This window comes from Aythya fuligula, chromosome 7 (genome assembly GCF_009819795.1).
Source record: "Aythya fuligula isolate bAytFul2 chromosome 7, bAytFul2.pri, whole genome shotgun sequence".
NCBI classification, from domain to species: Eukaryota; Metazoa; Chordata; class Aves; order Anseriformes; family Anatidae; genus Aythya; species Aythya fuligula.
In genome coordinates, this window is record NC_045565.1 from 35,168,422 (window position 1) to 35,191,692 (window position 23,271).

At 40.5% G+C, this 23,271-nt stretch overlaps 1 protein-coding gene across 1 annotated transcript; it reads left to right on the plus strand.

The window, feature by feature from the left end:
- Positions 1–6,704: 6,704 nt before the first annotated feature.
- NPS (neuropeptide S) lies at positions 6,705–9,472 on the plus strand. The gene is made up of 3 exons (XM_032191246.1): positions 6,705–6,712; positions 6,830–6,911; positions 9,263–9,472. Exons 1-3 carry the CDS (start codon positions 6,705–6,707, stop codon positions 9,470–9,472), a joined length of 300 nt encoding a protein of 99 aa, XP_032047137.1.
- The last annotated feature ends 13,799 nt before the right edge of the window (positions 9,473–23,271 follow it).

Consider the following 23,271-nt stretch of genomic DNA (forward strand, 5'->3'; position numbering starts at 1 on the left):
GCTGACCTGTTTTCCATCCTAAAGGTCTCTCTGGGTTGTGTAAAACCTGCCCAGGTGTAAACAGTTCAGCCCTTCCTGTCCAGCCAGGAGACGGTGAGAGTCCTGGTGAGCCTTTTGGCATCCTCTGGGCTCCCTGACCTGGCAGCTGTGTCAGCCCTGCAGGTTTGTGTCCCACTTCTTGGCTCCCAACCGTAATTGTTACACTGGGTTAATTGCGGTACGATGACCAACTTTTGCCCTATGTCATTCCCTGCTTTCCATTCCCAAGTGACATGCTGCTCATTTGCATGGCATCCAAAGGATTTAGAGAGCAGAACAAATGGTTTTGTGTTGATATTCTGTGGACTAAAATATGTAAAAAGTTTGCTTGAGCCAAAATGTTCTTTTGGCATCTTAGCATTAATAATAATAATAATAATAATAATAATAATAATAATAATAATAATAATAATAATAATAATAAAAGAAAAAAATGATTGGAATATCTGAGTGCAATAAGATATATAAAAAAATTATGGCCTTCAAAGCCACCTAACTCCTTTTCCCTATTCAGAACTGTTTATACTATTTATAGTAGCTTTCCTTGATTCCTCTAAAGTTTGATCCCTTTAAAGTTTGATCTCTTCTTAAATCACATCAGAACTTCCTACAGCCTTTTCTTCTCAGTGCTGCCAAAAAAAAAGTTGCCTTTTTCTGGTCTTTCTAGGCCTTTTTCTCATTCTTGCTTCTACTTCAACAACTATTCATACTTTCTCAGATCATCGAGATCTTTGTTGCATCTGAACAGAAATTGGGTTTTGGGTTTGACAGGTGTTGTTTTAGCTCAGCACTGACATCTTTTCTTAGGCAGCAACTTCCTGCAGGATCTATTTGAGAAATTTCCGAATGCATAAATTACATTGGCATGCACAAATAAGCACAGCAAAAATGCTAATTACTGCCAGTTTTCAGTTGCTGAGTCTCTCCTTAATGGGTTGAGCAAGTTTTGTCTGCTGTGCTTTTTTTTTTTTTTTTCCCTCCAGATAAATTATCAAATGACTTAAACATTTGGTGATGGTGCATACAGAACAGTGAGAGCTTGCTTTCTGTGTTGTTGCACTTCATGCAGATTCTTTTTCTGAAGGCATGCTAAGGTATCTGACAAAAAATGCAAGATCATCTGTAAATTGGAAATATTTTTCTGCCATGCATTTCTTATTTCCCATAAAGAGTGTGAAGGTGGCAGCGTCAGCAGATGGGAAGGGGACATTTGTGCATTTGGGAGAGCGCTCACAAGGTGCTGTGTGCTGCCGTCTCTGGGAGGCAATGACGTTTGGCATTGCAGGCTCAGGTTTAGCATCACGGCAATTTGATGTCATTGGCAGCTCTGCCCCGTGCTGGGCAGGGGGACTGTCAGAGCCGGGTAAGGAAACTCATGCTGTCTCTGCCCACATCATCTCTGTGTATTTCAACTGTAACCAGGAAAAGGAATATAAATATAGATGATGATTTAGACTTTAAAATACTGAGGATGGTGACTATGACGCAGCCAAAAGTTCCTGTCTGAGGTGGGATTGAAAATGTGACTTTACAGATCATTTCTACTTCTGGCATAGGGGATCAGGCTGCAGTTTTATCCCTTTTGCTGTGACAGAGGCATGCACAGCTCTGGTGATGCAGAATACTCCAAAATCGTGTGGCCAGAGGGACCTGAGGTGCCTGTTATTTCCATGCCTGTAAATTTTCCAACATGCTTCTTGAGTAGTCTCCCACCGCTTGCTCTCTGCATCTGTCTGTGCAAAGCGAGCAGACCAAAGCACTGTTGAGGAGTGGGTGTGCTGGTGCTGATCCTTTCTTTAATGCCTTTTTGATTTTATTTTTCTCATGGAAAAAAAAAATATATATGTCAGAAGGTGCATTGCTGAAGCCTTACCCACTGCTAACGTAGGCTTAGTCTGAGTGGAATCGCATAGAAAATTTGGTTTTAAAGAGCAGTCATGCATCTGTTAGGCAGGGGCTGCTGTACCATGGCTCAGCATGGGAACGTCACCGTTCATAAGAAGCTCGGGCTGTGGTGACTTTGCCCTGCAGCCTGCAGTACAGTCCCCCACCTTCCACATGCCGAGGCACCGACATCTGTGCACTGCTGTTGTTAGCCCTGCTCACAGTAATTCAGGATCCGGGTCCCTTTCCATCCCCCTGGCCTCAGCCCCATAACCCACCAGCCTGGGACAGGCTCCTTCTGGAGCACAGCCGGGTGTGAAGGGTTAGGGACAGTCACGGCAGGGAACTGCGCAGAAACACCCGAGTGTGGTCTGTGGAAACTTTTTATCTCCTCTGCGGACAAGACCTGCTCGGTGGTACAGGCGATGGGTTTGGTGGTGTCCCCTTGTGAGAGGCATAGCAATGGTGAGAACACAGCAATAACAGCCAAAGGAACAAACACGCCTCCTGAATTCTGTTTTTCCTCTGTCTTTATGTCTTGCTGGGATTTTCTATTATCACCGAGTCAGAAACAGATTTATAGCCTGTGAGTATGATTAATTTCCATTTTGCACCTTGCTATGATCTCAAAGCAAACCGGCCTGGCTCTTTGGTTTCTCAATATTCTTGAAAGCAAGGAAAACTTTGAGCTTGGAGTAAAATTTCCAAGCAGCTTTTCCCAAACAAAGCCAGGCTGTGCTTTCACTGGGGGAACAAGAAGATTTATCACCCTGCCCTTACTCAGACTGCTGTCCTACTATGGTTTTACGATGTTTGGGGTTATATTAATGGGCCATGCAGACAGTCTTTGGTGTATTCTTTCATTTTTATTATTTTGATCCCTTAGCAAAGGCATGCGATGCCAGTTTAAATGCTTTAGATTTACTGCTGTGATGGAGGAGACAAGTATCAGTTTCTAAAGCTTATAGATCTGTTGACCTTATTAAGTTGTATAAGCACAGTGGGCTTACCCACAAGCTTTGTGTTGGGTTTCATATGTTTTCCATACAGAAACAAAAGGAGAACAACACAGAGATGCAATACACTGTTTTTTAGTAGATCAAGTAGGAAGATAGACGTGATTGTTGTTGGCTTTGCAGGGAAGTAGAAGATATTGCTGCTAATTTCTGCTCAGAAAATGCAAATTTTATGGATGCTGGAAATTTTTAGTATGTTTCTTAATGATTCATGTGACCTATGATATCTATCAGTGAACCTTACCTGAGGGGTAGGGCCTCAGACTGGGTGCTCTGCAGGCAAAGCGGAAGACAGAAATGTCAATTGCCACTTGCTCTGTTAAACCTGATTCATCAAAACCTGAAGTGGGAATATCGAGAACGCATCTAAATTTCCACATATGCTTCATGCATGCAAATCACAGCTGTGGTGCATTAAATTGTATCCCAAATACCTAGATAAACTCAAAGCTAGACGCATGTGTGAGGTCTTGACTCCTCACTCTGTCCAGATAACGCCACCACTGTGTGCATCTCACGAGCAGACACATCCCTCGAGCCCAGTGCTGGGTTGGTAACTTCTCAATGACTCGTGCTCACACAGCTGAAATCTCCATCTGCCTCTTGTGAAAGAAGTTTGTGGTTACCCAGCTGGTCAGAGCCTTTGAAAATCTGTAATCAGCTCTTTTATTTTTTGGGGGGAAAAAACAAATGTTACTTCCCTGTCCCCTCTTAGAGTCGGGTCCTAAGGACAGGAGTCTGTCTCAGAAGACTTTCCTGGCTTTTAAGCAGAATCAGTAACAGAAAGCAATCTGGAGAATTTTGCTAAAAAAGGTCTTATTGTGAGCATTTATCACATGAGCATGAATGAAATACCTTTAAACCCTCAGATTAACTATAGATTTCTTCCTGGTTCCCAGGCCAGAGGTGATTAATTTTACAATGGAAATTCGCTACCATGTGAGTATCTTTCCCTTTGCCACTTCTGTGTGAAACAACCTTAATGAGCATATTTGATGGGTTTTTCTCCTTCTTTCCGGAAGTCACACAAGAACTGTCTTCTCACATTGTTTGAGGTTTCAGTAACCTGCTTCTGTGCTCCATGGCCCACAGCACTGCCTGCTGTCCAGGACCACGTAGCCTACGGTGGTGGTGGTGCCCATCTCCTTGGTGTCCTCTGGGAGCTGCTCAGTTATCTGCTTGCCATCTCCTCACGCTGAAGGAACCCACAGAGACAGGCTCAGGGCACATCTCATGTCCAAAGCTTGTGAGCTAGAAATATGGCCCAAAACATAGAGATGTAACAAAGGTTGGCATAGGAGGTACAGACCAGGCACCAGGAACTCAAAGAACTCATGATTTAAAAAAATAAATAAATAAAATAAAATAAAATAAAATAATAAAACAAATTTTAAAAGCTAATAATGCTCCAAAGGTTTCCCAAAGAGTCTGAGGTACAGTTCCATGTTGAACCTAGAAATTTTAAACTTTAATCACAAGGTTATTCTTGTCCTTCTCTTCCACAAATGTTGTGGGAAGGTTAATTTTGTATTAAAATGGAGTTAAACTAAATGTGGATACAATGAAAGGGGATGCTAAACTTTTCTCAAGCAGAATCCAACATGAAGAGCTGCTTTTCTTTGCAGCAGAAACATGGGCTAATCCTCTTATCGGTTGGAGTTGGAGGTCCTGTACGAGTTGGGACTGGAAGTCCAATTCAAACAAAAGGATTTTCTCTCTGAATAAGAGAACACATACTGAATATGCAAATAGTCAAATGTTCTCTTTATGGCTTGCTTACTGTGGTGTTTAAATCAGGCTAATTTCATTTTACATTTCTGTAATAAGTCCTGAAACACTTTACCAGCAATGATAAACATGTACTTTTAAAAATGTAAGAATCATTGGATTATGCAAACCAGTGGCACGATCAACACCTCCATATGCAGTGATAATGAAAATATATTCAACCACAACCTCAGATCAAATTATGACTTTTTTTTTTTTTTCTTTAAGCAGTATTAAAACCTCTTAAATGCCACTACATTTCTTCCAGCTTTATCTGAAGACCTTACTGCTTTGTACTTCCTAGAATTAAATGCAGCTACATCAGGAGACTGAATGTTCCAGGTAAAGTTGCCATAATTTATAAAAGCTCAGGTCTCCCTGAAGACTCTCACAGAGTTCCCATCTGGAGCCCTTGTACATTGATTTTTCAGTGTAAACACCGAAAGAAACACAACATTCAATGCTGCTGAGTCACTGGTGAGTATGTCTCTAACACTGGGTGACTGTCAACAAAAAAGATCTCTAGCATTTTCATTCAAAGGGAAAAAAAAAAAATTATATATATATATATAGCAGCCGTTCGCTCACCCTCCCCCCTCCCTCTCTGGGACGGGGGAGAGAAATGGAAAGTGAAGCCCGTGAGTTGAGATAAAGACAGTTTAATAAGACAGGAAAAAAAAATAAAAATAATAATAACAATAATAATAATGATGATACAATGGTGATAATACGAAAGTAATAATAGTATGTACAAACAAGTGATGCACAATGCAATTGCTCACCACCCGCTGACCGATGCCCAGCCTAACCCCGAGCAGTCCGGCCCCCTCCCCCCGGCTAGCCACCCCTATATATTGTTTAGCATGACGTCAGATGGTATGGAATACCCCTTTGGCTAGTTTGGGTCACCTGTCCTGGGTCTGTCCCCTCCCAGCTCTTACTGCACCCCCCAGCCTGCCCGTTGGCAGGACAGAGCAAAGGCTGAGATGTCCTTGGCTTAGTATAAGCACTGCTCTGCAACAATTAAAGCATCGGGGTGTTATCAGCACTCTTCTCATTCTAAGCCAAAACACAGCATTCCACCAGCTACTAGGAAGAAAATTAATTCTGTGCTAACTGAAACCAGGACAATATATTATTTTTTCAGCATTCCCTCACCTATGCAGATTAACATTCAGAGAATTTGTGGGACTCTTACTGCTTTTCCAGCACCCTGTATAAATAAACCATGGGATCCTGTAAAAAGCTGTGCTATTCCTAATATTGCAGTAACAAACAATGCTCTTAGACACTAAACATTTGCTCGATTGATGGAGATTAATGGAATTTTTTAATCCTACAGAAGACTTTAAGGCTTTAAACTCAGTACAGTCTAATATATGTCTGTATGCAAGAGAAGAAATTAATATCCAAAGAACTTTAGTTCTAACTGAAACAGTTTTAAATTGCTAAACAGTTGAAAATTAAAAGCTAAAAATAAGTATGTAAAAAAAAAAAAAAGCTATATTGATGCAATTTATTGTGCTAAGTATTGTAGCTGCTCTGATTATAACAACATTCTTTGAAGAATATTTCTATTTAAGTGCACTTTTGCTATTTTTCCCTTGTAGCCAGGCTTTACAAGGTCTTAATATGATGTATTGGAAGCAGTAAAAAATCTTGAAATATATTTTGGAGATCTTTAGACCTTTGACCATATTTGCTAAGATGATACAGAATTAACAGTAAACGCACTTGAAAGACATTTTCATGGAACACTTTAAATGAAATCAATTGGTAGTTTCATAATGGCAGCTGAATATGTGTTCTTGCCATTTTCCCATTTAACAAGAAGAAAAGGCCAAACAAGGACCAATTAGTCATAATAAAATCAGCTTTGATGACATTTTCACTCCTGAACTCTGGTATAAAATGGTCATCTAAGAAAGCGCTGAAAGGATATGTGAGGAATTTGTTAGAATAACTGCATGTATATACATACGCACTCCTGAGCAAAAAATGATCAGGTAAAAATATAGCCATTTACTTTGTATTTGGAAAAAATGTAGTGTTTGTGTGTTTAAATGTATGTACAGAGCTTGATTTTGTTTTAAATTATATCTGATCACAGTTTATCTTTGAAGTTTATGCAGGTTAAACCTTCTTTTCATCCTTTGGATCTCAACGATGTTTGTGTGCTCGGGTTACCCAATTGTCCCTTCCATGGTAAGTCATGCTCCCTACTTATTTGAAGATTGGATATTTCATTTCTTTTAAATATCTTTTGTTGTTGTTGTTATTTGGTTGGTTGGTTTAATTTTTTACTAAATGAAAGAAGCTTTTTATATCAAGGCTATTGAATAAATACTATCTATTTTTCCTGCAATATAGCTCATTTTTGCTTTAGTTACTCATAAAATATGCAAATTTCTAAAATAATCATATGAGAAATCTGTTGTGTATTTAATGTGGAGAGTGGAGAACTTCTGCTGAAGTTGAAATATGTTGAAAAGCAAAAAACATAATCTCTTCTCCATGTCATCTCAATTCTTCGTCAACATCCAATAGGTACAATAGCATATGTATATTTATTCCATTTGCTGAAAGGCAGCTTAAAAGTCAGTAAATATATTAGTCATTGTTATTAATAGCATATGCAGGTAAAGGAGAAATTCTTATATAAATTTATGAAAAATTATTCTATAGAATCAGTAACACAACTTTGGTTGAATTATTCAAGAAAGCTGAACAGCCTATAAAACCAAGGTGGGCATGTTATTTGAAATAAATAACACTAATATTCCCTCCGTTTCTGATCTTGACCAGGTAGTATGACAGACTGATGGTCAAACCAGATATTCACCATTTCAGACTTTGCAATGTCGAATGAGATATTTTATTTCAAATGACTTCCAATATTCCTGCTTTGGACAAAGTCTTGTTTAGACACCTTGTTTCTTTACTGCTGTAAAATCAGCTCTTGGAGTCATGGTTCAGGTTTCTGGGTCTCCTCCGATGTGTTTTGCATCATTATCTTTTCATTAAGGAGATCTGTCTCTGGCAGAAACACTGGCTACTCATGCAGCTGTTTAGTTTATGGATGTGAAGTTCCCATTAGATTTTATCTATCCATCTCCTGCTTCCTCTGTATGTTTTACTTCTGTAAATGCTGAATCATCTCTCATTTCTGATCACAGCTAGTTAGGCAGAGCTTGATCTGACTAGCCACATTTCTTAATGATCTCTTTACGGCAATGATATAATAGGTAAAGTGAGTTGAAATATTTAATATAAATGAATACCTTGCATGTCAAAATAGCAGTCATTTATTCAGCAGTGTAAGTTCCTGGACAGGTTGTGAGGCAGGAGCTAAAAGCTCAGAAGGGAACTTCTCTGTGTCTTTGTTTCTTGCAGACAGTATTTCTTCCTGTTAGAAAGAAAGTTCTGTCTGGGTGAAATAGAAAAGATTTGGTGGCAAAATACTGTGGTTAGTGACTAGTAACCTGTGTGTGTTTATCTGCCCCAGACTCAAGCAAGCTTTTGCTTGCAGAGAGAATAGAGAATGTCCCTTTTATATGCACAGAACAGAAAAAATCTAAGTACTTAACAGTGTTAATAAAAGCACTAGCACACTGAATTAAAACTAATTTTAGTGAAGCTAATGGCAATTTCACCGTCAATTCCAGTGAAGGCAGGTGTTCACCCAATGGTTTTGCATGCAGCCATTTCCCAGAGAAGAAGACAGTACGGAGAGGCTTAGAAAGGATGGCAGGGAATACTTCTCTTTTAAACAGCTAATGAACAAGCTTGTAAATCATGATATGGTGAAGGATGCTTATAACCACTGTAGACATGTCAGGAAATGTTTCAATTTAAATTCAATGTTACTTTAAATGCAGTATGAATTTTTTTAAGTTTTGATGTTGTTTATATTTTATAATGTAAAGCGCAGTAAAAGGACATACTTAAATCTGTATGGATTTTAATCCAGACGTTTTACAATTCCCATTACTATGTTGTCGTTATTAAATTTAACTACTCCCATAACTAGTCATAACTACTAGAGAGCTTCCTACCTCCTTTTTCTGCTTTACAGATCTTTTCATTTTCTCTTATCTGTCATTTAAACTAAATGACTTCACACAAGTGATAACAAGATGCTGTTACATTGCTAACTGAAAAAAATCTCATTTTATGGCAATAAATATGCATGATACTCTGGGGAAAATGTGTTGCATGTCACAACAGGTCAACATCATGGGAAACAATCCATTTCATAAGGTAAACATAATTTGAACACTATCAGTATTTTAAATCTGAAATGCATCAGTTACATTTCCTATAAAGCTATAAAAAAAAAACTGATTTTGAGTACAACAAACCTTAGTAAATAGCAGTTCAAACTTGTCATTCTAAACATAAATTGTTCTTGTGTTTCTGCTTTGCTTTTTATACTGAACAAGTCCTGGCAACTACACAAATCCATAATTTTACCTTTCCTTTTCTTTCTCTCTCTCTTTTTTTTTTTTTTTTTTTTTAAATCTATTATTTTTATTTATTTAATTTTTTATCTTCAGAGCAGCAATCCTTTTTATTTGAATTGCCAGCTGTATGGAAAATCTGATTACTGCCTCGTCCTGCTGAATAACTGCTTAGCCAAGGTGGGCAGGAGCGAAGAACTGGCTCTTTTAAAGCCTTACCTGGAGATGCCTATCAATAAACGGTCCTTTCGCAATGGTGTTGGATCAGGAATTAAAAAAACTTCCTTTCGAAGAGCAAAGTCATAAGCAAGTGTTCCAAACCATACTCTTGATTTTAGCATTTGATGCTTAACTTTGTGCTTAAAATCATTTTAATGCTTTTCTCTGATAAAGCTAACAGAAACAAATGTACCCGTGTCTTCATCTTGTAAACAGATGTTTATTTCAAAGAGCACAAGCCAAGTGGAGCAGATGGAATTGCTCAGAACGGGCTTTGTTTCCAAAGTTACAGTATCATAAAGTTTTGTATGGAAATGAATGTTTTCATTCAGTTAATTCCCCTTCTTTGTAAAGCTACAGATTTAATCAGCTTGCTCTTGATTAATACAAAAATAGCCGCGTGCTTTTCCTAGCAGGGCACACGCAGCCTGCCTGCAGCACCTACAGCACTGCTACCACCACCTGCACCCCGCATCCCTGTCCCAAACCCCATTTTCTTGCAGACAGCTGCCCCACCAGCCTTAGTGCACATTTAAAAGACATTTAATTTCAGATTTCCAAAAGGTGTGATGGGCCAATGGTGAAAGACAGAATCTGGCCCTGCTTGTAACTTCTTGTTTCTTTTTAATATAGTTATTTAAAATGATTTTACCAGGGAATAATCTCTTGATATGTGTCATCTCATTTCCAGAAGAGTCCTGGGAAATCACTGTAAGGCAGGGTATCAGTGCAGCTCCCTTTGCCTCAATTAATTGACTTAGGTAGGCAATGCACATCTGAAATCATGAAAAACATGAAACAAGCCTAATGTGGTTTCTGCTCATCAGCTGAAGTTGTGGTGCAGTGATTAACAACGCTCTTTTAAAATTTCCTGTTAAGAATAATAATTAAAAAAAGAAATAAGAGTGATTTGATCTGAAAATATGTAAGTGTTGTGTGCAGGAAAGGTAATCTGCTGAGTTACGTACATGTGAGTTTTACCTTGTGGCTATCTCCTCCTACAAGATGTAACCTTGCTTTGAAAATGTTGCAGTGTCCATGCAATGCATTTTGAATTCAAGGCTAAGATAATAAACAAGTATATGGATCCTTTCTAATATCTCCCGATTAAATATCACGATGCAGGAGATCGTTACTCAACCCGGAATAAGGTCAGGTGGCATCATCAAGTCCAATCAATGCTGATAACATCCTCACATTTTGCACCCCTCAGCTCAAGGAGAAAGGTGACATGAGCACGGAGCAGTGCAAGTGTGGTTACGGGGTTCCTGGACAGCAGGAGATTAAACACGCTCCTCTCTGCACATGTTCACGCTGAAATGGCTAAAGCATCATGCTTTTAAAACCTGCTCAAACACTTCCACTCCTTTTGGGCTCTGTTGCCGTCAAGGTCACTCAGCTCTCACAGCTCTTAGTCAAGTGGCACCTAGAGACCTTTACAAGTCTGTAAGGAAAATGTTAGGTGGCAATTATTCCCATGCAATTATTCTGACTTGTGAGCTGTCTGGGTGGGAGGAAGCACAGGTCAGCAAACACGGCGGCACGCAGGCGTTTGGTTGTGGCAGGGAACCTGCCCTCCTTCATTCCTGGCTGCTGTGATTTCAGATGTGGCAGATGTTCTGCCAATGCAAGCTGCTAACTTGAAAACTCTCCAGAACAGCCCAGGAAGCAATGTTTTAATGTGCTTGGCCATGTGAAAATGAAGGCTAGGTGGGCATCCTGCCCCATTTCCATGCAGCATGTGGGTAGGTGTTGCCGATAGCTGTGCCTAACACAGCTCCAGGGTCCCAACAGAGGTGTGCTTTCCTTTTTATTTCTTAAGAAAAAGAAGTTATTGGGATTTAATCGTGCCCTTGTGCAGACATAAGGTGTGTATTTCCATCCGTGCGTGTCTCTGCCTTCCGCAGCACAGTGGCTTTTTGCTGCAGTGCAGACACCTGGGGGCTCTGGCCCGCTCCCCGCAGCGCCCAGCACCACCTGGCTCCTTTTTCAGGGAAAATAAATAAATAAATAAATAAATAAATAGATTAAAAAAAGTCCAGATTCAGCTTTCTCTTTGGGTTTTCACATCCACTATGGTAAACTTTTTTTTTTTGTTTGTTTGTTTGTTTTTTTCTGCTTAATGAAATATGTTTCTGCCTTGGCAAGATCTGATAAACTTGGTTGTCTCTAAGCCACCAGAGCTATACGTGTAGCTTTGAAAATCAGCCTCTTCCTTTTTGTTTATTGTGCAGGTGTACAACCAACCCATTTATAGTGTTTTGGCAAGTGCCTCTGAGCGGAGTATGCTCAGGAGGGAGAGAGAAACAATATCATTCTTGCACAGACCTTCACCCCCTGTTTGAAAGTGTGGGCTGCAAGAAAAATAGCTTCTTGGCTACAGGAAAAAGCCTCTTATTTATGATTTAGTCATTTGCTGACAAGCCTCTCTACCTTGAGATATCTGCATATACAAAAAAAGCTGGTGGGAAGGAGGCCACCAAGAGCCGTAAGTCTTGCATTCACCTAAATCACCCAGGGCAAGCCTGAGAAATGCAGATTATCCAGCAGATTTGCAGAAGTGGTGCTGCCATCAGTGGGCTGATCTCCATTGCCACAACCTGAAAACTCGCATCACCTGTGCTGCCTGCCACATGAAATGCTAAACTCCTTTCTGAACTGTGAAGGTGGCTTTATTTTGTAAGGAACAGAGAGTAACCTCGGCGATCTCTGTCAGAAAATAAGGATCTGAGGGTGCCACTGCTGAGTACATTAACTTTTACTGATAGGAACTGGGAACGTGTCATAAGAAGTCTTTTTCAGAGCAGACGGGAGAGTAGGAAGGCTGCAGAAAAGCTGGCCCACAGCACGATTAACATGCTGTAATGAATTAGATTCTGCTCTGCAGAGCAGGGAGTCATTACTCTGCAAAGGCATTTTTGTTGACTTTCTTTACTATTTTTCTTTGTTAAACTAAGAGAAAGAGAAAGGATAAACCAATTTAGAGGGCAGTCAGAATGATGTTTTGTCTTGGGCCAAGTCGGCAAGCTGGGAATGCCTCAATCCATCTCAGGCCTTGATAGCAGTTTGGTCTGGGATCTCCGGGAAGTCACTTCATTTCTGCTCCATTTCTCCAGCTGAAAGATGCAAAGTTATGTTCCCCAAGCCACCTCACAGAAGCAGCCTGCTGACCGACAGATTTTGGAGGTGTTTAGGAGCTAACCAGAGGTGAGCTGAGGCAGTACAGCACTGGGGCTGGGGAAGGATCATGAGCTCTGCCCCAGGCCCGCAGCACCCTCAGCACCTCCCAGCCTCCAGGGAGCCCTGTGCGTGTCACATCCAGGCCAGTTCCCAGGTTTATGAGCTGGTTTTGGCTGCCTCATCCATCACTCCAGTTACCGCTAAAGAAAAGGGCCAGATGCTCATGTCCTTGAGTGATGGGCACCCTTTACACCTCCCCTTTCAAACACAGCTGTTGCAGATTTATATCAGTCTCGAGCTAGTAATGCTGTTCATTCTCTTCTTTTGTGATCATGCATCCTTTAGCAAGGCACATTAAAATGCATTTAGAGGACATGAAGGATCCCTGACTGCACAGGGATTTTTACCCTGCTTTGCTCTAACTAGGATCCACATTTGGAGGCTTTGGCCATAAGTGTCCGCTAATGGGATGGCCACCCCCAGAGCCTCCTGGTTGTGCCCATCGTGCTGTAAGGTGCACAGCAGGTCAATCCCAAGCAGGGCTGGGATTTTACTTGCCTTCAGTACACATCCTGCAAGCAAAGAGAAGAGACATATGGGCACTTTGAGGGCTGGCACAGGGATGCCCTGAATCCAGCCCAGGTTTTTCTAATAAAACAAACAGTTTCCCAACATCCTTGTACAGAGCAGTGGGGATGACTATGGGAAAAACAACCAGGCAGAGCTGCAGCCAGCCTGTCCCATCCATGGGGCCAGGTTGCTACTGTCCTGTGGCCACGTACCTGTCCCCACTCCTGTAAGAGCACCTTGCCCAGGGCCATGCCCATCTCCTGCTGCTCCTCTGCACCCCATCAGCCACCCCTGCCTTGACTGAGGCAGACAAAGCTCTCTGCTAGGTGAAATGAAAATATATCCAATAAAATCCGAGGGAGTAAAATCTGTCTGAAGAGTGAATCAACATTTATTCTTCTTCACAGATTATTGGCAAGAAAGACAATTAGATGGCCTGATGTAATAGCATCTAATTTCCTTGTGAGATTGAAAATTAGTTGTTGTAATGGCATACCAATACTTGGCTTTCTGATTACCAAGTGTATATTAAAGTATATATATCCCATTTAGATTTACTAATTTGCTATTATTTGCCTGAAGATGGTAATTTATTGCCTGAAAATACTGAAGGGAAGAAGTCTCTTGCTGCTTTTAAGTCTGGATATAATTTTGACCTTAAGAAAGAGCAAGACAGATATGAAAGAGCATATTAGATGTTGTTATTACCGTAATAAAAAAAAAAAAAAAAAAAAAAAGATAAAAATCATAGTGCAGAAAGACTCTAAGACAACTATTAAGTATTTGTCATATAAAGAAAATCAAAATTTAACTTATTAGATATTCTGGCACTTTAAAGATTCATCATGAAAAAATACTTCTAACAGTGAAGCATTTATACAATATGTCATTGATGAGCTGTCTGCTTAAACGTTTAAGGAGTTTGGAAAAAGATGAAAAAATGTCAAAGAGTATTTTTATTATTCTGACAGACTGTTTCATTATATTTAAATGTATATTTAATAGTGAAACGGTATGGTATGAGATTTTTAACAGAGCATGGTGGGCTCATTGTCTTGTCCTGACATGGTGGTTAGTGAGCATCACCAAACCAGGCACGTAGCTCGTTGACTAAAATAATGTTAGAGTTATACATCAGACTACTCACCCTGCTATTTGGTTCCATAAGATGCTTAGAGCCAGGGGGAATATTTCTACCTTTGTGGTGATTGAAAGACTATTTTTTTTTTTAATATTATACTGAATGCGAAGCCATTGGATTGAATAAGCTTAAAATTAAGCATATCTTAAAAGCTCGATCGATGGAGACTTAGCTTCTAAATGTCTTCAGTATGAACCTTCCGGAGGACATAAAAGGGCTCCATGTGATAAGAAATGAGCTATCAAGTGCTGTTCTTGAGACATCATCCTCAACTCACTGAAGTCAACAGGAAGCTACTGAGAGTCTTCAGTGGGCTTAGGATCGGATGTTCGGCGTGTTAACGGTAAGAGCATTTTGTGTTCGTTTTGTGCGCTCGGTCGAACGAACCCAGTGAATCTCTATGGCAACCCTGGAGCACCTCACAGGAGCTATGTGCACTAATAGAGTTTTCTTCCCAGAAAGCATTCGCATTGATTTCTCTAGCTTGTGCCTACCGTCTCCTTTTGCCCACCATATCTCAATCTGGGGACCATAGAATTGCCAACATGTCAAAACCATGGCCAATTGCTGTGCTCGCCTCTCTGGGCACTGCGCTTGGCTCCTTGTCTTCATTAGCACCCACCATGATGTAATTAGTAGCATGACGCTTGGGTAAGCCCAAGGTCTAGAAGAATGCTGGTGAAAGTCTTACTAAACATGGAGATGTAATGCAGGAGTGGGTATTATTCTAGAATGACTTCTGTCCTCCCTCTTTTATTTATTTATTTTTTTTAATAAAAAGTATGCTAACAGTTGATGGTTATGTCTGTTGTGGACTTCCATTTTCTTTGTTTTCAAGTAAAATCACAAAGTAAATAAAAGGAACAATGGATCTCATCTTGCTAAATACAGAAATTTCTTATTTATATAAAATAAAAATGAGAATTTTGTAGAAAAAAGTTACCATTTATAAATATTTGTTCCTGTTTGGTGGTATCATCATTGCTAATCCTCTGCGGTGTTGTTTTAGAACATTTCTGCAGTAAATGAAAACCCGGGGTAATGAAACACTTCAGGACCAGCCTGCTGTGACTGACTTCCTTTTGTGTTCCGTGGCTTCGTGCTCATCACGATGGCAGTGTTTGAGGGCCCTTCCCCAGCATGGCACATTTCTTTGTAAGCAATCCATCGGTACGTTGGATGTACCAAGCTGAGCCCAGCTGAGTGTGGGGGGAGGCCAGGCACACAATTCACATTCAGTTATTTACTTACTCTCTGGCCATATATTTAAATGTCTTAATTTTGAACCGCGTCCCAGTGTTTCTGTTAATGATTTTCTTGAAGCCCTTCTTAAATGACTTTAAGAAAATAATAGTGGCATTTATGGTAACAGTCCCCACTATGCTGAGATGTATCAAAGATATCAGATGTTCTCAGTTGGAAGCCATAAAGGCTGTTGTTATACGTCTGCAAGTTTTGGAGAAGAGAATCTGGTCTGCTCTATAAAAGGCTCCTTGGTCAGACATGCCTTTTGGTTTCCCTGTGCTATGGGATGCATTTGACTCCACTGGTCTTTTCGCTTTTTAGTTTTAGCCAGGTCTGCAAATTATTCCTTCCTGCTGGCAATGCGAACCTTGTTAGCTTCCTGGATGATGGGAGCAGCACAGTCACGAGCATATTTTTTGCTGCTCAGTGATGCCTAGCAAAGTGCATCCTGTGAAATGCCACTTCATCTCATGTTTCTCAGTTTCAAACTCATTTTCACATTCAAAATATGGCAAAATTATTGCTGCACAAGACACCACGGCACGTCAGGAAGGATGCTAAGTCATTCATTTAATTAGACAGCAATTGGTGCTGGCTGGAGTGCTCCATAATGCAAAGCAGCAGCGTGTAAGTCAAGGGGACGAACTGCTCAACTGCTCGTTGTTGACTCAGTCTCGAGTTTTGGCATCCGAAGCCATGCCAAGTGGGGCCACCCCAGCATGCTGTGACCAGCACCCGTAGGACAGTGCTGGGCTCTGCTGCTGTGCTGCCTGCCCTCTGGATGTGCAGGAGAATGACAAGTGCTCTATTTCTATACCTTTTAATAAAACAGCACAGTTTGGAGAAAACAAACTTTACTTGATACGCTATTTATATTCTCTCTTATCTTTGATTACCTTTGGCTATGTGATCTAATCATGTCCATTTATTAATGAGGTTCCTTATAGCCACTTCAGGTGATGTAGGAAAATTGACTGTAGGAGCTTACGGAGCAATTTAAGGCCAAATCCTGATTGCTGAACATAATGAAGTATGCTAACTGATGCATGGAGATCTGTTGATTACTTTAAACAACCTTAAATGAAAGAAGACAAATGACCCATGTGGGTGGAATTGATGTAACTGGTCTATGAAAAAATACTTATAAACCAAAAAAAAATTTGCTAAAACTCTTCAAAAAACTCAACCAGTTTCTCTATTTTTGTATCAAGATGGCTTTTTTTTTTTCCTAAATTTCTGCCACCAAACTATTCTTTGCCACCCAGGTGCTTTGTGGTGCCACACTTTTCCCATGCAGGGACAGGGTACACATGAGAATGAGCTACACTGCGGGGCCAGGTGAGACAGTTTGCTCTTTTACATGTAAAGCATTGTGATAATTTTCTTATTTGGGTTTATGAACTTTACAAATCACTCCTTAGGATCAATAATTAAGGTGTCATTTACATATTCGTGTTAAGGAAATGAGTAACATTTATCTTCGGTGAGTTCTCAAAATGAAGTCAGGTGTTTTGGCACAGTCTGCATCTTTGGCATTTGCAGTCTGCATACTTGAGTCTGTAACACTGCTTAAATCCCAATATCACGGGCACTATATCTTTAAAATTAAAACCAGAATTTTGTATATAAATGTGGATATTTTGCTAGGATATTATCAATCATTTCACCTTTTATTTACATAGAATATCTTGTATTTTAGATGGATATACTGACACTGCATTAAAACCCAGCATTTTTAAGGGTCTTGTAGCTGAATGGTGCTGCATTTTACACAATAAAATATTAGGGCTTTTATCAATAGTCATAGAAAATGATGTTTCAGTAGCTTTGTGCCTTTTTTTTTTTTTTTTTCAATGACCCCAGTACAGTTTTATATTTCTCTCAATGCCCCCAGTACAGTTTTATATTTCTCTCAATGCCTTGTTAAATACAGCAATGGTTGGTAACAACAGCAAGGTAAACACTTGTTCCTGACTAACTGAACAAAACTGGCAAGCAACAGCAAACACAACTGCTCTCCGGGGAGCTGGCTTGGAGTGCATGAAAAACTCTTATTTCTGAGAGTTACTTTTAAAATTCTTGACCTTCAGGAAACAGTTCAATTTTACCATAAATAAGCAATGACTTTCCCATGTCAGTGGGGGAGAGTGAAGAGATTCTTCTCTTTCTGTGAATATTTTTATGCTGCGGTGCTGCAGAGGCAGAAACCCAGCAGCGCTGAGCCAGGGTGGGAGGGCAGCGCTCCTGGCGCGGGATCTTGCAGAAAAATAAATGGGGCCATTCCTCCTCTTCCCAAAAAAGGTCCCCCACCCTCCCTATGTCACCAGCAGCAGGTTGCTGACTACTTCTGTGCTTAGGTCTTACACCCAGAAAATATAAACCAGTCCTTGAGGACAGGCTCAAATTGGATCTGTGAGCTATTTGATATTTTCTTACTTTTTTTTTTTGTACTGTGTACTTGTCCCTCCTCCCCCCCCAAAAAAAATAATAAAATTACCAAAGAGATAAAAGCCTATGATATGTGGATATTTGTCTTCATTTTCATGATCACAAATCTAGTTGGTTTTTTTGTTTTGTTTTTTTTTGTTTGTTTGTTTGTTTGTTTGTTTGTTTTAATTTGGTGGGGCTGGAGATGGGAGACGTGATACTTTTTTCTTGCACAAGTTTGGAGTCGCTGCAGGTTAGCATTCCATAATTATTTTTGTCATAAAGATGAATGCCATCCTAAAAGAGTTGGAAGCTAACAGCACCTCGGCTTTGATATATGAATATTACCACTTTGAATGTTGGAATGGCATTATAGATGGTTTATGGTTTTATGACTATGAGACATTTCTTAGTCTCTGATTCAGAAATACATTCCCTACAAATTTTACAGCAACTTCTGGTCTTTGGCTTTTTTTTTTCTTTTTTTTTTTTTTCTTTTGGCTGATCTTTGATTTCAAAATGCTTCTTGAAGTGAAATTAAAAAGATCATAGGGTTTTAGAGAACATATATCACCTAACTTAGGTGCAGAGTAGTCCCCTTTAGCCACCTCTACTTTAGTACCCTGCAATGCCAAGGAAGGGCTGCACTGCACTAATTCATTCCAAGTCCTGTTGGGAAATCACAGAGCCCTCACAGATAGCTATTGCAATCTGAAACAGTTAATGTGTGTTACATTTTCTAAATTGTATACCCTTCTAGCTATACAAAGATCATGCAAATGTGATATTTAAAAGAATATATTTGCAGAATTGTAGTTTTTAAATGAAAATGGCATCATTTTGTTTATAATGCATTTCTCCCCTCACCCCTAGCCTGCCAAAGCTCTCGCGGCTCTGCACATTACAATAAGCACTATTTAAAATATGCTTGAAAAAGCAGTAAAATGGAAGACTGCCCTCTAACGTCAACAGAGCTACCGAAGGGGCTGAAATGCAGTGGAAGGTTATGGAGGAGAATAAAGGTGGGCCGTAACTTCTGCAATTGAGCAGCATTTTGAGTAGGAAGCCAGCTGGGGGTACATTTGAAAATCTGCGGATTTCAAAAGCATCAAAGGGAGCTGAGACACCAGGAACCACTAAAAGCCAAATCTGAGCCTTGAGTGCTTTTTGCTTTGAAAATTCTTTCCCAGGCAAGGACTGGGCCTTTTCCTTATTCTCTTTTACTGGCATATTCATCTATCAGTGAGTGAGGCTGAGCAAGAGGAGAACTTGGGTGTGGGTAGGTCCTCAGGTCTGCTTTGGACCAAAGTCCACTGGCAGTGAATGGCACATAGAGATGACTCTGCTCTCTGTCAGCTTTGTGGTAAATGAAGTTTGGAAAAGAAGAACAGAGTTTCTCTGGTGTTGAATATATGATGAACCCTATGAGATGATGCAGGTCTGCTAGGAATGTGATTGTGCACGTATCTCAGCAGCATCACAGCCTCGTACCTGGGGAAGGGAACTGTCACTCAGACTGGCCAGGGCCCAGCAAGGACCTGGCAGAAGGCTTCTGATATTTCAAACAGCTTTGTAAAGTTTTGCTATCACATATCTGTCAGGTCCTGGGCCTATTCATGTTCCTACAGAAGATGCTTTAGGAGGCAAAACAAAGAAGTACAAGAACAAATGACTCAAAGTGTTAATTTGTGGGTTTTTGGAAAGGTGGTCTCCATGAAAAGCTAGACTCTAAATACAAACTATTTTTTATTATGACGCCAGTTGTTAAAATGCACAGGTTGAAGTAAACACATATTGGATCTATTACAGCTTCCTACTTCAAAACGCTTACCATAATAATATTATTAAAAAAAAATCAATGTTTGAATATGCCGGTGGATAAATAACAAAGATTAATGAACACAAGGCATGAATCTTGGTATGAGCTCTGGTTGTGTTTACATACACATCCTCTTTTCTGCCTTTTTTCTGATTTGTCTGCTGCCACATTTTTGGAGTTTGTTTTAAGTTGTTGACTGATGGCAGATTTCTGTGGATTTCCAGCTGGGCTGTTTGTGGTGTGACTACCAGTTCGCATGCTGGCTTCTGTCTCACCCTGGGATCATGGCTGCTTAACCATGGAGAAGTATTTGGGGAATAAACATAAAATGTGTTTCCACAAACACTCCTGGCTGCAGTGCTTAATTTTTCTGATCACTCAGCCAGCTCTTAGGAATATTCACAGGGAAAGAACACCAAGGTGGAGGCAAATTCAGACGAATGAAACATCAATCACTTATTCACTGAAAAATATTTACAGTATTTTCTAACTTGAGAAAGGAATAATTTAATGAAATGTGCATCCTAGGGGGTTTTACGAGGAAATTTTATTCCAAACATTTGCACTCCATGCAGAAACTGTGCACTCATCAAGTATTGAAAAAGGCCAGAAATGAAACAAACCCCCAAAGGGATATGAACAGGGCTAGCCAGAAATCTTCTGAAAACATTTTTCCATTGGAAAATGCCAGATCATAAAAAATGAAGCGATCTGAGAAAAATCAATCAATCTTGACAAAGTCGCAGCGAGGAAGATCCCCTGCCAGCTTGCCTGCCAGACTCCCCGTTCTGCTCCCTCTGGGTCTGGGATGGATGCTGCTCGCCCATCCAGGCACCCAGGGTCGGCATGGATGTGGGGTGCTGGCTGACCTGGAGCCCCATGTCCACGCCAGCCCTGGGGGAAGCAAGGAGCTGAGCACCAGATATCCATCCTATGTGTGTTTGTTTGGCTTTACCATTTATTAGTGTATATATATATTTATATATTTTTTTAAATCTCAGGATTCCTTGCACTGGAGTTTCTGGTCAGCCGCAAAAGAGAAGGAAACCCAAGCTGAAAGCTAATGGCCATAACTTATAGAAAACATGTACCCATTTAGCATAGTGCCTGTCTTTAAAGCATTGGCACATTTAAGTTAATAATAGTATTTATTCTTTGTATTTGAGTGCTTTTCAGATAATCTAAAGCAAGCTGAGCATCCATGGTGCTAAGATGCTGTAAAAAGAGAGAGAAGTGCCCAGCCTTGGAGAGCTGCCACTTAAACGGGCCATTCCTGAACAGCAGTGCAGGTATTTTTGGTGGGTCTTGAGTCTTTTCTAAATCTCATTATATCCTCGTTGCAGGCATTAACCCCGCAGCTACTGCATCTGCACTAATGTGGGTGCAGTGAGGGGGTGTCCAGGGCTGGGGTTTGCAGCTAGCGGCTGTGCTGGCTCCACACCCATGGTGCTGAGTACAAGCTCAGGATGCTTATGCGTTAAAATAAGCATATCTTTTTTTACATCTTAGCTATAGCACAATGTGATTTCCCAGACATAAAGGAGGTGTTCCGACACGTATTGGCATCTGTTTTGGGTACATATGTGTAGGCTTCAGATGCCTGTTAGCAGATGGAGCTGGTGCAGATGGCATGGCTATCACATATGGGGGGGAGTGTTTGATTCCTCCGAGTAGGAGTGCAATGTTATTCTCAATCAGAGGGGTCAGAAGAGCTTTCACTTGTCACTTAGCATTCTTGGTACCTGTTATTTCAGGATGGAAAAATCTGTAAATATTGCCTGTGGAGGCTCGGTGCCGGAAGCTTAGGTGGGACGGGCATTCGGTGTTTCCAGATAAGGCAGTCTGCACCCTGGAAGTTAATTCTGATAAATGCTGATTAATTGCTCTTTCTTTTTAATAAATTCCATAAGGAGATAGGAAGCTTTCCTGCACACAGCTATGACCTGGTTTAAATTAAGATTCAGGAGGGTGATGGGAACACGCCATTGCTGAATGTGTGGGGAGAGCAGGGAAATATTGCAGTGCTCTCATTTTCGAGAAACAATTTCTAGCGCTCTCTTTCAAAACACAATGCACAGTAGTGGGTAGAAACCAATATTAAATCTGTCATGCTTTTATCTTGTTCTTAACATCTCTGTTTGAAATCTAAATGAACTTGCACAGAAAAGCAAGGATCCCTCTAACGAAGCAGCATTCTGGCAGCAGAAACAACAGCCAGGCTCGAAAGGGAGCAAAATCCCCATATCTGCTCTCTCCTGACAATATATAACCTATTAAAAGCAAAGTACCCTGCTGCAGTGACTAAGTGTTTTATTGTATGGATTTTCTTAGAATTTTAATGGGAGAAACCAAGTAACAAGTAAGATTCTTCCAGCTTAATAGCTGATAGAGTGGATTATATGGAAAGTGATACCTTTTATCTTTTCCTAATGAAAACACTGCCACCAGCTGGTTAATAAATGGTTTTGACTAGGGTTTTATATAGGAAAAAAACTTTTGTGAACACCCACAGCTAAGCTGGGACTGATATTTTTGGTCGATATGTTTTCAGAATAGAGAGAACTGGAGTCCAGGCACTTCCAGGCTTTGTAAGGGATTAAAGTTAAATAAATAGCAAAATAAATATGAAAACCCAAGGCATATGAAATATATTGAAATCAATTTGCTCTGCTTTTTCAGATTCACAGGTTTTGTTTGTTTGTTTTTACTGGTGGACCGTGCTTTGTTGAATCACTGCGCACAGGGACTGCGATCAAATCTGACAGCTGTATGTCCTGACAGCTGCATATAGCGCCATTACGGGTTCTGGTGCCAAGGCTTCTGGATGGTGCCATAAATGCCATCAGCTCTTTACTTGTTATTTTCCTAAAATATCAGTGGTGGCTACGAGGCTTTGGCTGGGTTGACATTTCAATTGGCACATTGGTTTTTACGCCTGTGCTCGAGACAATTCATGTGCTCAAAACAATCGTTTCAGGTTCTCTGCAGACCCAAGAAAAATGCACTTCAGGTTTTTAAAGTTGCCATAACAATCACAGGGAAGAGAAATCTTGTAAATAGAGGCTAAGGTTCAGAGGCATAATTCTGTGCTCAGATGGGATTCGCAATTGATCTTGTGTCCAAGAGAAAGGGGACGTATTGCAGTCCCAGAAGCTGCCATTCCAGCACGAGATGTGTTTCAACACTTTCCTTATGACTGACAATCAACTTTGGCCCCAGACTCAGGCTGTGACTTATTTTTTCCCCCAATTTTTTCAGCACACTGAAGCCACGAGGAATACCACGGCCTCGTGTGCTCCACCAAGCTTTGAGCTGGAGAGAGATTTCGGCAGCCACAGAACACAGGTGAGCATGGTGGCTGAAGGGAGGCCTCTTCTGCACTGTGAGCAAAGGGTGCTGCTGGGTTTTTGGCACAATGCACACTTCAGGACAAAGATAAACCTCAGAGGGGGCTGGCATGAAGGAGATTTGGATGACACCATTCCTGAAGAGCAATGACGCTGT